This window comes from Vicia villosa, linkage group LG1 (assembly GCF_029867415.1).
Source record: "Vicia villosa cultivar HV-30 ecotype Madison, WI linkage group LG1, Vvil1.0, whole genome shotgun sequence".
Lineage (NCBI taxonomy): Eukaryota > Viridiplantae > Streptophyta > Magnoliopsida > Fabales > Fabaceae > Vicia > Vicia villosa.
Window position 1 is genome coordinate 58533268 of NC_081180.1, and position 16190 is coordinate 58549457.

At 35.7% G+C, this 16190-nt stretch overlaps 2 protein-coding genes across 3 annotated transcripts; one reads left to right on the forward strand and one right to left on the reverse strand.

Moving 5' to 3' along the window:
* Positions 1–3992: 3992 nt before the first annotated feature.
* On the forward strand, positions 3993–11934 carry LOC131638800 (telomere repeat-binding factor 2-like). Of its 2 annotated transcripts, XM_058909350.1 has the most exons (7): positions 3993–4148; positions 5271–5518; positions 5737–5948; positions 6950–7064; positions 7610–7693; positions 10808–11160; positions 11296–11934. In XM_058909350.1, coding segments are annotated over exons 2-7 (915 nt in total). In that variant the 5' UTR covers positions 3993–4148; positions 5271–5368; the 3' UTR covers positions 11297–11934. The 2 variants fall into 2 exon arrangements, with proteins under 2 accessions (XP_058765333.1, XP_058765339.1); XM_058909356.1 differs by lacking the exon at positions 7610–7693.
* A 186-nt stretch (positions 11935–12120) lies between these two features.
* On the reverse strand, positions 12121–16048 carry LOC131638791 (pentatricopeptide repeat-containing protein At5g67570, chloroplastic-like). The gene is made up of 9 exons (XM_058909338.1): positions 15385–16048; positions 15095–15286; positions 14882–14963; positions 14597–14785; positions 14391–14504; positions 13994–14087; positions 13761–13918; positions 13258–13662; positions 12121–13087 (listed from the first exon to the last, which is right to left on the reverse strand). Exons 1-9 carry the CDS (start codon positions 15954–15956, stop codon positions 12368–12370), a joined length of 2526 nt encoding a protein of 841 aa, XP_058765321.1. The 5' UTR covers positions 15957–16048; the 3' UTR covers positions 12121–12367.
* Positions 16049–16190: the final 142 nt, after the last annotated feature.

Sequence of the window (16190 nt, forward strand, 5' to 3'; positions counted from 1 at the left end):
CTTTGACAACATCAAAATGAGATAGATCTAAATGAGTCTAAAAACCAAATAACTAACCACAAACAAATAATCCTAAATCAAGAAATTCAAGTTCCATAATCAATTCATCATCTTTATACCATTGAATCAGGAGCGATTTCTTCAGAACGAGAGGAACCTTTAGTCGGCGAAGGAGTGAGATCGAACAAACATCTTGTGAATCTCGGTGGCAGAGGCAGCAAGTCGGACCCTCTCGCCGACGGTTTGTAAGGGTCGGAAACGCAGCGGCGAAGAATGTGTTGTTGTCGCGAAGGGTGTCGAGGCTGACAAGAAGATAAATGGCGGAGAAGCCATGACTAGTTAGGTCTTCTGGATCACATAAGAGCTTCTTGGCGCTCCGTTCGCTGGAGGAAGAGGACGGCGGTGATTGGCGCATATGAGCTAAAAAAACTAAGAACATACAATAATAAATATCATATACAAAACACGAAGATAGACATGTTACATGCAACAAAAATACAAATAGACACGCAACACCAACATTCAATAACATACAATTAAGTGATCAAAACCACTAACTAAAGGAAGCTTAAATAATGCATGAACAAGTATACAATTGCTCGAATGTACATAATTAGCAATACATATTTAAAAGACTTAGATACAAAGAAGAACTATAAAAAGCATATGCTAGAGATGAATGAGTAAAATAAAGAAGGTAATAAGCAAACCAATAGTACAAAACAAATACACACAATGATATAAAGTCACATACAAGAGTTATAAAGACAAACCAATATAGTGGCAAAACTATGATTTGCTACAAAATTGTGTTAGTGAAAATAGGATATACATAACAAACAAAACTAATCAGGGTTCTCATTCTATTTAAAACACGACGAACCTAAGACTATCAAATTCCTACAAATCTTGTGAAAAGGTTATGATGATAACGGTTTTGTAAAAATGTCAGCAAATTGACTTTTAGTGTTAACCTGTTCAAAAATAACATTTCCTTTTTCAATACGATCTCTAAGAAAATGGTGCTGAATCTCAATGTGTTTAGTTCGTGAATGGAGTACCAGATTCTCAATGATGCTTATTACACTAGTACTATCACACTTACTCTAAATACAAATACAACCAAGTTTTAAATCAGGGGCGGAGCTAAGGCCCAGCTAGCCCAGGCAGGCGCCCGGGCTCAACCCCTATTTTCTTTGTACTCCCCCAATTTAATAGTTGATTTTTAGACAAAATCAGGGGCAAAATTAATAAAAATAGGGTGTGACAATTAAAACAGATGAATAATCAATAGTGTAAAGTTTTTGCCCAGACTGTCAAAAATTCCTGGCTCCGCCACAATTTTAAATCATAACCTAACAATTGTTGCTTTAGCCATAAGGACATTAAATCCTCTTTCTCTTTCATCAAGTCCCTCACTTTCTCCTGGATCAGACCGACACTTCCACTGTCCATTGTGAGCTTAGATTTTAACTCACCAACGACTTGGATATATTTTTCACGTTGGACACACTCCATCATATAACTATCCTTTGTTATCAAAAGGACCCTATTCACCTTACGTTCTTCAGTGATTGTCATTGACCATCCTTCAAAACCTAAGAAGAACCCTCTTTTAGCTTCTGGATCTTAAGATATGGGAATTATCCAATACGTGGTCCTCAACATTCCTTTTTCCCTCTCTAGTCATTAGGCCACCTGGGCGGCTCTCATGGTTGTCTGTCTGTTACCGTTCAATGGGAAACAAGGGGCTCCAATCGCCCCCACTATGACAATTGGGGCACAATCTCACCCTTTGACCCTTAGAATCCTGTCTTTATTATCTTTGTAGGGTTTTGAGTGGAGCTTGAATAAGTTTTTGTGCTTTTGGTGAGGTTACTCAATCACTTTTGGCGCTGATTTGGATGCCATAGAAAGAAAAGAATGTCTGGAAGTTGGGAAGACTCCTAATCACCGACATATAACTTTGAAAAGGAGTAATGTTCGTAGTCGCTAGAAACCCAACTTCAAACGACATAAAGGGTATTAAAACACCTGAGTCGTGAATAATAGAGAGGTGCAAATAACGTGCAACCCATCCAGGGAGGCCATATTGGCCATTCCTTCTTAGAAAACGGTTCCAAAATCACATCATCTTCATGTCATGTATCGGAAAGTATTATTTTCCATCAAAAAATAACAATCATTTTCTCATTAGAGTACAAAGACGCAAAGCCTTTGACATTGAAACATTTAGCATTTGTTCCGCCATTGATTCCTGATAAAAACAAGTAAATAAAGAGAATCACTATTAGAACTACATGAGCTTTCATGGCTCCCAAGTGTCCAAATTCACGAAAACAATGCACAACCACTCCTTGGACATTCTAAAATCTTAACAATTATCATTGAGAATAGAGAGAACGAAATAAGGGTAAAATCATATCTGTAAACACGATGAATAACTTGTAAAACGAGTGCACTTTGAGCTTATAAAACTCTTAAGAAAATGGATGAAGGAAGGCTTGGAAGAAGAGAATGTGAAAAAGGATAAATGAGGGAAAACTAAAATCCTTCTATAGGGAAGGAAAATCAAGTCGTAGAGTAATCCACAACCTCCCACAGGGCATCCCAACAGTTAAAAATAAAAAAATATTCCCACGCTAAATACACACATAGGTAATTAAGACCAAATTGGCTTCTCGAGAAAAAATTATAATCAAACACACTTAATACATCACATGCTTTTCACCTCTGCTGACGTTTTAAGATTCACCTCGTAAACATCTACGAGTATATATCAGACCATGTCTGAGGAACCCGCCTCATGCTCGAGGGACCCACCCTATGCATACCTAAGGGAGATTTCCAAATAATAAGAAAAACACAAGTTAACTCATTTCGTCCTTTCCAAGCCATCATGCTTGAGGGAATGTGTATTAGTATATTTATAAAATACTGACACGAGGCGACACATGAGGTTCACTAAGGGAAGACGACGTATAATGACGTCTACTTCGACCTCTTAGCCGCCCATTTATTAGAGCAGACACCCGTCCTTTGGTTATGTCGTCTATTCCTTGGATGACTCGCGTGTTCCGTCGGAACATGAGAGTGTGAGAGTGACGTGTCCCAATTCACAATGGTGCAAAAAGGGATTCAATCTAATTGAAAAAAGTCACGTTCTCCTAAAAAGGGGAGTTAACCCTGACTCCTCACACCTCTATAAACGATTATTACTTCTTAGAAGCCTGAGATTTTTATAAATATCTCAACCATTGAGAAATGAGCAAATCTATTACACAAAATACTATTATTACTATTTACAAAATTTCTCACCTTTATACGAGTTAACTCCAACATCACAACAACCCTAAAATTCTCTGAAAACCCTTAATCTCCATTCGTGTATGTTTAGATTGATGGAAAGGAATGTAATGTAATGGAATGGAGCAGAATCATGTTACATTCCAATATTTGGTTTTACAAAAAATGAATGAAATGTGACTGAACTCATTCCATCAAATACCACTAGTTTACTTCATTTTTTATTCCACCAAAATTAGAGTGTATCAAATGGAATGGAATAAATTAATATCACAATTCAAATTTTATTCTTCAAAATTTTACATTAATCTCATTAACTTTTTTGAAGTAAAGGGTAAAAATAAAATAAAAATATTATAATGCTTTCTGCTCCGTCTAATTTCCAAGCAATAGAATGAGATATTAGTTCCAATCCGTCGTAAAATATTCAAACAATAGAATAAAATTTATGTTCTGTGCCGTTCGTTATGTTCCATTCCACTTTATTCTATTTCATTTCAGTCCGCTCCGTTAATTTTAAATTATTAAAAAAAAACCTTAATCTCAAGCATTATTATATCTTTTAATTTAACAAGTACATTCAATTAATTATACTACTTTTTGATTACATTCAATTAATATTTTAATAAATGCCAATTAAAGAATGGCAAAATAATCTACTTTAATAAGAATAAAAAAAAGTAGAATATTTTGAGAGGTTTAGTCCAAAAACAAAATGAAGAGACACAGTTTGGTTCCCTCGGTCGAATAGAACACAAGCGTCTCATTCTTTCTCTTCCCTTTAACAAACTCATTCGGATTAACTCAACTTTTCCCGATTTTCATCACTGCCCAGTTATCAGGTACACATTTACCCATCGATTCATCTATAATTTTCAATCTTCTGTTAACAAAAATTCCAATTTTTGCATTTGTTTGTTAGAATTATAGTCTGTTATTTCCCTTCCCACTTGAATGCATGCGATTCTACTTTATGTTAGGTTGATTGTTTATTGTAACCGTGTTTATAAATCTCTTATACATTGTAATGGGTTAGGTTAAAGTGAAAAACTTTTCCTTTTCATAATGTTATGATTCTCAAATTATTATCGGAGTCGACGTGTTTGTGTTAATGTCATTTTATTGGTTTAAGAAATTAGCATCTCTAACTCTCTAGATTTTGCATTTCGATGCAATGCATAATTCTAGACTTTTCTAGGCTGTTGGTGGCTGGAATTTGCGGATACATGCATTAAACCCTCACATCGACTCTGATAATAATTTGAGAAAATGGAAGTAATTGGAAGTAACTACATGCGTTAGTGTCCTATAGGTGTTGGTATGTGTTAGGCATGTCTTCAATCTATTGTTAGATGCTATATAGTTGAGGTGTTAGTGGATGAGTTGGGCATGTTGAGAGAAGACCGGTAAATTTTGTGATAAGGAGAGTATATCAAATAGAGAGAAGTCAAACAACTAGAGGTAGAAGAAGACCTAGAAAAATTATAAGAGAAATTATTAAGATAGATTTTGAGATTAGCGATTTGGATAGAAGTATGGTCCTGAACAGAACATTATGACGTAAGTTGATCCATGTAGCCGTCTCCACTTAGTGGGATAAGGCTTGGTTGTTGTTGTGAGGTGTTAGGGGATGAGACTGAATTGAATTTGGAACTAAGGTCAATATTTGGACCATGGAGTGTAGTAGAATTAATTGCATCAAGAAAAAATGATAAAAAGAAGAAGAGAGAGAAAATATTAGAGAGATATAGAGAGAAAAGTGTGAAGGAGATAATTGGAGAGAAGAAATTGAAGGAGAGGATCCAAGTCCCAATATTTGGGATGATTTATATTTATTTAAATGTATTTTACTGGTTACTGTAAAGTGTAAACACAGAATAATCACATTTTGATATTTTTTGTTTATTTTTTTTATGTTATTTGTTGGTCAACAATTAACAGTAAATTTTTTTTTTTACGCAAAGATGCACATGTAGAAAAGGGACGCATTGAAAGTCCAAGGTTTCCTCTAACGTAGAAGCAGAGATTAAAGTGTCACGAAAAAGGTGCCAGCTTTCCTTCCATGGGTGCTCCTAAGCAGAAATGGACTGCAGAAGAAGAAGCGGCGCTAAAAGCTGGAGTACACAAACATGGGTCAGGAAAATGGCGCACTATACTTACTGATCCTGATTTTGGTGCCATTTTGCGTACTCGTTCGAATGTAGATCTCAAGGTAAGTCATTTCAACATTCTAGCAGGTTCCTGGAAGCATCACAAATAGAGTTTTATTGTTCTTTCAGGCTGGGAATGTTAAAATTGAACTATCCAAATAATCATGTGTATTGTATCATAAGCGAAAGATATAACAATAGGTCATTTTTCTTTAAACAAATTGACAAAACTATTTCATACCTTTGGTGTACTAGTTTGTATGCTTTGAACTGTTAACAGGATAAATGGAGGAATATAAGTGTCACAGCAATATGGGGATCCCGGCAGAAGGCAAAGCTTGCCCTTAAAAAGAACCTTCCAGCCCCCAAAATTGACAATAATCAACCGGCCTTGAGTAAAGTAGTTCAACGTGAAGACTTTCTTGATATTAAGCCTCTAACAATATCTAGTGGAGCATTGCAATCTTCTAATTTAAAAGAACAAGTATCAAGGTTCGAGAAATTTCAAATAAATATATGCGCCATTTATTATCCAGAGAAAATAAATTATCTGCATGACTGTGGTGCTTGGTTGTGTAATTTTGTTCTAGTATATCAAGCTGTGAGTTAGTTTACCAGTTTTTCATAAATGAATAGAGAAAAGCCTAATTTACATAAAAAAATTTGTTATTTTCTATTTGATTTATCTAGTTATCCTTCATTTTTATAGTTCCTATGCGAGGTATCCACTATCCGGTCCTTCATTTGTGCAGTACCTCGTAGCATTTTTGCTGTAAGCATATTGAAGATATATTGAAAAAAAGGTTTATTATTACATATATTGAGTAAGAAAAGGAATGAAGAAGTGTTGTTGATGGCAGATGACAGTCCATGGTGGAGAGCCAAAATCCCGTCATACTGACCGCTTTACGGCGCCGTTATAGCGGAAAAACCCGCAATATTGGCCCAATATTTACTATTGCGGCGAGCCCAAAAACCGCCATGTATATCCGCCATAGTGACCATGGCGCCGCTATTTGATAACACTAATGAAAAGATCATATGCTTAACAATCTATCTTTTGATATACGGAAAGAATTCTCAAAACTTGCCAGGAATGAATAAACAAGAGAATGATTCTAACTAGAAAGAAGATTGATTAACAAAATTGAGAAAAGAAGATATGATTGATACTAACTTATCAACTTAGTAACAAACTTCTAATTAACTTCTTAACTCCAATCATTACAAACTCACCTTTATTTTAATTCCTAACATATACATTGATAACTATGCGATGATAGTTCACTGCCTTTGGATGAAGTGATTTGACTTTACTTTTATATATCTATTCATGTACTTCTTATATGATTTTGATAAGAACTGATTTATGCATAGGTTATACTCTCTGTTATGGATAGTTGATAATAGCTTTCTTTTGATCTCTTTTCTGTTAACGACATCCCATCTTAAGCTGAAATGTTGAAATCGTGAGCAATACTTTTGAATTTCAGAAGTAATACGTTTCTCAATGATGGCAATTTGGGGGATAATCATGTACTAGAGGCTATTGTCAATATGAAGGATCCAAAGGGTTCTGACAAGGCTGCCATTGCTTCTTACATAGAGGTATTTCTACTTCACTCATGGTTTTAAACTCTAAACATCAGAAGAAACAAATTGTCATTAAAAAAACTTAGTGCCATAAAAGACTACCACAGTTCCTGCTTTTGTGATGGCCTCTCTACTCATGGATTATTTTATATGAAGACTTAGCAGAAAAGAAAATTTATTTGCCCTTGCTGTAACAAACAATTTCCTTTTTGCATTTATCAGCTGATTATGTTTTTCTGTTCCAAAATAGATGTAATTATATATCACCCTTTGTGATTGCTCTCTCAAGCATTAGAAATCTTTGAAACTTACTGTAAATATTTCTCTTCGGTTCCACAAAGAGCTATATATTTTAGGTTAAATTATTGTGTAGATCCTTATAGTTTTATTAAAATTTTAAATATATCCCTAAATTTTTTTTAATGGAACCCTAATAGTTTCAGTTTTTGTAAAGGAGTCCTTATCATCCAACATACCATAGGCATACTACCATGCATAGGCTGCAAATCTTGTCCCCATCATTGCATCAAAAGTAATTACGAAACTTTTCATCTATTTAGGAAAAATATCAGTGTCCACCAGATCTTAAAATGTTATTGTCAACAAAACTGCAGCATATGGTGACAAGTGGCAAAATAGTCCAGGTAATTTTATAATCAGTTACTTCTGTAGCTAGGCACATCAAGTGTTTCATCGATGGCTGAAGTTCTTAAATAACTTATTTGATCTTGCTGGTAGTAATGAAAAGAAAATGGTTGACAAAAAGAAATAAATTGGTTATAAGATTATGTATGGATTGGATCATAGATGGAAAGTTTGTAGTGGAACCCGAAACTTTAATGTTATCAGTGCTTATGAACTTAAATGAGACTTGAAGAACACCTTAAACTAAAATTTTAGAAGGATTTGGAAGACTTAATTCAAGAAATACCTCTAGAAGAAAAGATTTTTCTGGGAGGAAATCTAAATGGCATGTATGGAGTGTGCCAAAAGGTTTTGAGGGCTTGCATGGGGTCTGGCCTCAGGGAGGTGAATATGGAAGGTAAATCCATTTGAAGTTTTTCGTTGACTTTTGATCGTAAAGAGAGTATAATTTTATCACATACAAGAGTGGGGGTATGTTCTCAAAAATAGATTTTTTTTCTTATTAGGAAATCAGACAGAAAAGTTTGCTTGGAATGTAAAGTCATACCTAGAGAGAGTTGGGATATCTAGCGAAGAGTATAAGTAATGGATATAAGGGTTAGGAGGAGACTTAAGAGAAGAAGCCAAAATAGGGACCGATAGATCAAATGGTGGCATTTGAAGGGTGAAAAACAAATGATCGTCCAACACTAGGTTTAGAGCGAGGTTTCTCAGAGCCCCAAGGAAGTGTAAACCTTATATTGGATAAGGTGACAAAGAATTAAAAAAGTAGTAAAGAAGACGTTAGGAGAATCAAAAGGTTTTAGACCTAGGGGTAAAAAATCTTGTTGGTAGAACAAAAGTATGCGTTAAAATAAAAAGGGAACACTTTAAAGCATGGGTTTTAGACCTAGGTGTAAAAAAGTTGGAAACATATAAGAAAGCTAAGAGACCAAAAAGGCGGTAGGTGGTAGGCGGAGCAAGAAATAAAGCTTTTGATGGGTTATGTCTATCCCTCTGCCTAACCATAAAGGTTCATTCATTGTTCTAACACAATGCGTACCATTCACGAACATCACTATTATAGCAAGGCATAACCAACCTATCAACTAAAAATTCCTAACTCACTCTTTATTTATCATATATCCTTACCACACTCATTAAATAATACTTTCTTTTTCCTAATGACCTCTATTTGGTCTTTATTAATACTCACCCCTTTAAATACAGCCTTGTCCTCAAAGGTGGAGTTTGCATCCACCAAAACTTTTCTCTATCAAATACAAAATAGAGCAATCCATGAAAAGTGGAGAAAAATTTTCAACAGGCTTCACTAACACCAATTTCCATAGGGAAATTAAATTTTCTTTAGTATTATCTCATAAAAAAAAGACGAATATCAAGACTTCCTGTTGAAATAAAGTACAAAGTTTCCTTTAGTTCCACACTCCCATATTATGGCATTCCACAAAGCAAGGTCATACGACTTTGCTCCAATTTGAATACAAGTCCCATTTGTCCAATAAACATGCTCATATTTCACATATCTCTCTTCCATGTTTGTGTTCTCTTCTCTCTTTTCTTTCGCGGACTCGCTCAGATCCGTTGGTTTTGGTGGTGGTGGTATAGAAGTAACCGGATTTTGTGTTACAGTGTTCTTCCTATTTGTCACTCCGTTGATGTTCTTTGTTAGACCTGACAGGGGTGGTTTTGACGGTTTCTCCTTCGGAAAACCGTTTGCAACATCATCATTGTCAATTGTTTCCATCTGACAGTGGTGGTTTTGACGGTTTTTCCGTATATCCGTTTGCAGAAGAGGTGGTTTTGGCGGTTTCTCTTTCACAAAATTGTTTGCAGCATCACCATTTTCAAATATTTTTGCATAACAGGGGTGGTTTTGACAGTTTCTCCTTCGCAAAACCGTTTGCAGCATCAGCATTTTCAATTTTTTTCTCCATCTAGAAGAGGGTTTTGACGGTTTCTCCTTCACTCCACCTTCAAACTCATGATTCTTTGCTTTCCCTTTGTCCTTCTACATTGTCAAATTGGATTTTGAAATCACATCTTCCACATAAGATGATGAATGAACACCTCTTGAGGAATGCCGATGTAACATTTTGACGAACTCAATCCTTATGATTTGCCGGCATTCCTCCAGTGTTTGCTGGACAGAGTTCTCCACCGCATCTAAACATGGAAAAATTTGTGGTATCATGACTTCACTGGCTTCATTGGATAATCCGGTAGGTCGGACCATCGATGGAACTCGCAAAGCAAAGCTCCTCAGAGGAGATAACTCCATCTGCCTAACCATAAAGGTTCATTCAATATTCTAACATAATGCGTGCCATTCAATATTCTAACACGAGAATAAAACAGAAGAGACAGAGATGAGAATGTTGTGTTGGATGCATGGTAAGACTAGACAAAATAAGATTAGATAGCACATCATTATAAAGAGTTAGGATAATGCCTATCATAGAAAAGACGGTGGAAACTAGACTTAGGTGGTTTGACCATGTAGAAAGAAGATTAAATGGAGGATAGTTGCACAAATCTATGGGTAGTCAAATCACATAGTTGCATAAATCATCTGGTAGTCAAATCACTAGTAAGATTATAAGAGGAATTATTAAAAAAGATTTAGAGATTAATAAGTTGGATGGAGATATGATAGTCATATCACTAGTAAGATTATAAGAGGAATTATTAAAAAAGATTTAGAGATTAATTAGTTGGATAGATATATGATATATGATAGAACGTTATGGTGTCGTTTGATCCATGTATCCGGGCCCTATTTAGAGATTAATAAGTTGGATGGAGATATGATAGTCAAATCACTAGTAAGATTATAAGAGGAATTATTAAAAAAGATTTAGAGATTAATTAGTTGGATAGATATATGATATATGATAGAACGTTATGGTGTCGTTTGATCCATGTATCCGGGCCCTATTTAGTGGGATAATTGTTGTTGTATAATGTATAGATGTAAATAGATGTGTGTTTTCTTTTCGTAGAAACAACTTGATATCAGCCATTTCTTTAGTAAGAGAGATAGTACCATAGCAACTTGGCATGCAATCAAATTTTATATGAGTTTATTCTGCCAATGACATATATGTTGACAGGAAAAGCACAAGTACAAGATTATGCCAAGCCCAACAGTCTCTGAGAAAAGAAGAAGCTCTTCCTTGATGCTCATAGAAGCAAGGCCCAAAGATTCTCTAGAAGTGGAGAAGAGTGGTGATGTCAACATCCTTTCAAGATCTCAAATTGACGAAGAGCTATCAAAAGTGAGGAGCATGACAGCTCAAGAGGCGGCAGCTGCAGCTGCAAAAGCAGTTGCAGAGGCCGAAGTTGCCATTGCACAGGCTGAGGCAGCAGCTAGAGAGGCAGAGGCTGCAGAAGCTGAAGCTGAGGCTGCTCAAGTCTTTGCAAAAGCAGCGAAGAAGGCACTTAAATGCAAAATGCTTCATATTTGGTAGTTTCCTCAATCCATCACTCCTTTAGAATCTTCACATACTTGTATATTTAACCATTGCTGCATTTTTCTGATGCCTTTACAGAAGGATTTGTTAGTTCTTAGTTTAGTTTAATTAATCTGAGAATTATGCAGATGCCAGGGACTTTAGGTATTCATCATCGGCCGAGTTGGTTTGAGATAATGGTTCAACTGCTATGCCTACTGCCAATTTTTGTCGTAGCTGTACATAACTTTCGGCTTGTAAATCTGGAATATGCTGAACAATTCTTGAAACATTTTATCAGGAGTTAGTGATAGCTTTTATTTCATTTTTTCCTTTTTATTCTTAAGGAAGACAATGAGGAATGTTACAAAGTACTAAAGAAGAGTATTGTAATGGAATATCAACATAGACATCTCATTTGGACTAGATGAAAGATATCAATTTTTTTGTAGTGCTGTAATAGCAATTTGGATTGTCATTGACATGCAGGCCAATTTACATTGCTTGTTCTAAGACATTGTTACATCACTTTTCATTATTATGACCTGTTTTTGAGGCTTGTCACAAAATCATCTGTTTTTGAGGCATTTGCTTGGTAAAATTTTATAAGATAGTCCATAATTCTTGAACAAGTTAGATATATTGAGGAATCGTTGCTCATATCTGGTCCATGGGAGGGAATTTATGACTATTCTATGCAAATGTTATTTGGTTTCGCTTAGTTTCCTTTTCATTTTAGTTGTTTTTAAAGTTATTCATATATTCTTTAATTATTTATTATTTATTTCTCTCGATACAATAAATATATTGATAAAACAATAACTTATGTTTTATTGAATTTTCAAAAAGGGAAATAAATAAGAATATAACTTCTTGTATAAAAGCAATAGTTAAAAGAAGCAGAGATAATTAGTGATGGTTAAAAATAACAAGATAATAGAGTTAGATACTCATAGCGCAAAGATCATAGGACCTATGAATGAACACTATTTGAATTAGGCGTCTTTTGGTGTTAGAGATTAAAATAATTTTTCTAAGTCTTTCAAAATCATCTGCCAGTACATTCTTTCTAGGTGAAAAATATTAACCCTCCATTCTAGTTAGGAGATTCTCCTTCCTTTTTCCTAAAGCACTACCCTCATCACCCTTTAAAGTCCTAAACATAGCCTAAAACAAGTTGCAATAACTAGCCACAATCAATTTCTGATTCTAACAAACTCCCTATCCACCTCTCTCATTTTCCTTCCATGCTTCCAATATTTGATATGCCGAAGGCTTGTCAATCACTCCCTCACCAACATCATCATCATCTTCATCACTTTCATCATCCGAGAGCTCATCATTTGAAGACTTGTCACGTGTCAGATGATCAAAAGAATTCAGTCTATCAACATGTAAGCTTACGTTATCTTCAGTATCGGAGTTTTGCAGCCTGGAAACCACCACATCATTATTGTTTACTCTGTCAACTTCATCATGGTTAAAGGTAAATGCATCTGGTTCAGCTTGATCACTACCGAGAAAAATGTCATTCCCAGGTTCAGCAGCGCTTTCAGCTGTCTCTTTCAGACCATTGACATTTTCACTTCCAAAATGGCCGGTACTTGAAGTGTTTGTTGACGAACCTAATCCACAAAGAACATGCAATGCCTTTGATAAATTTGAAACTGTTGCTTCTGATGTAACCGTGCAATTACCAAGAGAATTCAACAACAGCTCTAGATTTTCATGATTAATTCTATCTTCGTTTTCTTTGAACAGTCCAGTCCATTGCTTTTCAGTTACTCGATATGGCGCATAAGCCATGGTGCGGAGTAGGACTACTGCTCGGTCATAATTATCCCGAGTCATAGCTTGAATCACCAATTCAAAAAAGAAAGGACGGTGAGGGATTTCTCCAGCCTCCAGAATCATGTCAAATGCATGCTCCAGTAAATGCAACTGCAATGAAACCATAATATACCGTCAAATTCAATGTTTAGAAAAAAATGTATCAAGTAAAGAAGTAAAGAGAGGTTTTTGTCGCTCCATTGGCTAACCGTGGCCACTAGTAATAACTAACAGAAAAGAAAACAGAGACATTATAGGAATAACGAGTATATTCTCTCTACCTTGCCAGCTCTTGAAGCTTTAAGAAGTAATGCCAAGTGTTTATATTGATCCAAATGATAATTCGAGAGAATCATCTCTTTGTACACATGCTCAAAGTATTCCCACTGGTGCGCATGAGCAGATGCTTCCAACATTAAGTTATATGTGTATGCATCGGGTCGTAAATCTGAGTTTGCAACTTTAACTTCCTCAAATAAAACTTTAGCTTTAGAAAACATGTCGTTCTGGCTGTAAACTTTCAGCATGGTATTTACTGTCCCTATATTAGGAGCACAGCGGTCTTTCATATATTCAAATATAGATACACAATCATCAATGTGCCCACCATCCATTGATGACTTAATCATGCCGGTGAAAGTAACCTCCACGGGTCTAGCACGAGGAATTCTTCTTATCTTTTCAACCTACAAGCCATATTTCAATGGAAAAAAACTTTAATCAGAGTTTTGTTAGTATCTGAATGTCAAATTTGGGAGTTTAATTGAAAAAAAAAAAAAAGTACCTCTGGAATAGCATCTTGCCATCTACCATATTTGCAAAGGCAACATGCTAGCTCATAATATACACTAGCTGTTCCCATAACGCCTCGTCTTTCCATGTCCCTGACAATTTTCACAGCTTCATCAACTTTACCTTCCTTCCAAAAAGTTCTCACCAACACTAAGGAAGAGAGGAAGTATATATCAGGCCATCAGAATAACAGTTGCAAATGATATGAAAGAAGTAAAACACTACCTTTATATGTAAGGGCTTCTGGAACTTCCCCACTGCTCGTCAGCTTTCGAAATAACTCATGGACAAGGTCATAGTTGCCCGATTGCAGCATTACCTTATAACAAACATCACCTGTAAGACTGGATCATATTTTCAAAAAAGTAATACCATAATAAATCAACCAAATAGATCTTTCGAGAATAGTTCTCTCAAAACAGCTTATATTGTACCGTCTTTAATTTTTTGTTAGCGACATAAACAAAGATGATAGCACAATAACTACCAACTCAGAATAGCAGTTATCAATTTGATTATGTGCGTAGCCTTGTAGTGAAAAGTAAGAAGAGCCAAGTTATTTAGTATCTAATTTTTCAAGATAAGTTACTTGGTGTCAGATGTTGTAATCCTGTAATTTTACCTCCATCGCAAGTCCATAAGTAGCTCCATTAGGTTTCAGACCACTTTCCCTCAGTTGCTGAAAAACCCATGACACGCCTTTCCACTGCTTTGATGGAACACAAGCATTAAGTACCTAACATAATTGAAGAAACCTAAAGACTGAATCAATTTGCAAAATGGCATCTCTTAAAAATTTATATGAAATATATTTAGTTGCTTTCTTACAGCATTATATATAACCACATCAGGTTCAAGAATTGGATCCCAGTTCTTGTGATACATATATTTAAATGTTTCGGGTTTCTGCCTCATGCATTCCACGATATCCAGCAACTCTTTTAGAAGACCAGCTTGACCAAGTGTAACAGCAATGCTGTGATATGCAACCATATCAGGATACACATGAAAGTTTCCCTGAACAAGTTGAGAGCAAATCAATTCAACGACGTACAACAACAATTAAAGACGAGTCTTCACATGGAAAAAATAAACTAAGCACTTGATTCTTACACGCATCAAATTGAAAATTTGAAGGGCTTCCTTTGGCCTTCTTGCCTTCCCAAGAACTGCAAGAAGTTTTGTGTACACAAACCTACAAAATCATTACTAATTTCATCGTAAGAGAGAACCGAAAATGCAAAGCACTAAGCATGTAAAACAACAACAAAAATGCGAATAATAAAATCATGCATAATATTTGGCTGCTTTCAGAAGAAAAAACACCTGCTTTGAAACTTTTTGCGTTCCTTACAATCGTACACCCATTGAACCACAGATAGAGCTTGCTTCCAACAAGCTCTAGCATCAAGCATTCCAAGAATCTTCAACAACTGACCCTCTGTGAAAGGCAAACCCGACAGCTTCATCAACCTCGAAAATTTCCAATCCTTAGCCCCAATTTCCCTATCACACAACCTACAACAACAGCCAAAAAAAAAACACTTCCATAACTTGCAAAAAAATAAAAAATTCAATCAAACCAATTCACAGAAAATCAAAAACCAAACACAAACCTATCAACAAGAAACCTCACAACCTGAACCTCACTACGTTTACTAGTCTTTTTTCCATCACTACCTTCATCAAACCAACGTTCGTTGATTTCAAGGTCATCCTCCAAAACCCATTTCAATTCATCCATTTTCCGAGCACGGAATATCTCCTTCAACTCCGTTAAATTCTCCCTTTTAAGTTTTTCTCCTCGGAACTCTCTCGTTCTCTCCAAAAACTCAACTTTTTGCACCCCTTCCCACGGCTTCCCCACCAAAGACAAACCCTTGTTCTCTTCCGAATTTCCTTCCAACGCTTTTGTGAACTGTTTGTACTCATGTTTGAGTTCCTGAAAGTGCTGCTCTTCCTCCAATGTTTGTTTCTGTGTCTTGGAGAGTGGTGGAGATTCCTGGGCTTGGCGGTTGAGTTTGCGATTGTGTTTTTGGATTTGTTTCTTGCGGAGGGTGTGGACGATTTTTGGTGTGGGGTTGACGCCTTTTTTGATTAGGTTGTGGCGAATTTGGTCGGTGTTTGGTTGGAATTGTGATATGGGACGAAGTGAGAGCGCGTGTCCGTGTATGTGTAGAGTTTCCATGATGACAGAGTGGTGAGAGTTCGGAATTCAGTTAGGCCATGGTTGGTTGCAAGATAATACTACCATGGCTGACGGCAATCATAAGATAATTTTTATTTTTTATATTTTAAAGAAAAAGTTCTTTTTCCTCTGTAAAATGACATTTATTATAAAAAAATTTGAGAGGATAATTTTTAATTTATTATAAATTAATTTCTTATTTTCACTTTTCTTGCAAATAAACATTTTTCATTT

Coding starts and splice junctions, on each gene's coding strand:
- LOC131638800 (XM_058909350.1), top strand. CDS start 5,369: ATGGGTGCTCCTAAGCAGAAATGGACTGCAGAAGAAGAAGCGGCGCTA. Junction 5,949..6,949: donor TTAAAAGAACAAGTATCAAG/GTTCGAGAAATT, acceptor TTTGAATTTCAG/AAGTAATACGTTTCTCAATG. Junction 7,694..10,807: donor CAAGTGGCAAAATAGTCCAG/GTAATTTTATAA, acceptor ATATGTTGACAG/GAAAAGCACAAGTACAAGAT.
- LOC131638791 (XM_058909338.1), bottom strand. CDS start 15,956: ATGGAAACTCTACACATACACGGACACGCGCTCTCACTTCGTCCCATA. Junction 14,964..15,094: donor CGCAAAAAGTTTCAAAGCAG/GTGTTTTTTCTT, acceptor ATGATTTTGTAG/GTTTGTGTACACAAAACTTC. Junction 13,088..13,257: donor AAGCTTCAAGAGCTGGCAAG/GTAGAGAGAATA, acceptor GTTTCATTGCAG/TTGCATTTACTGGAGCATGC.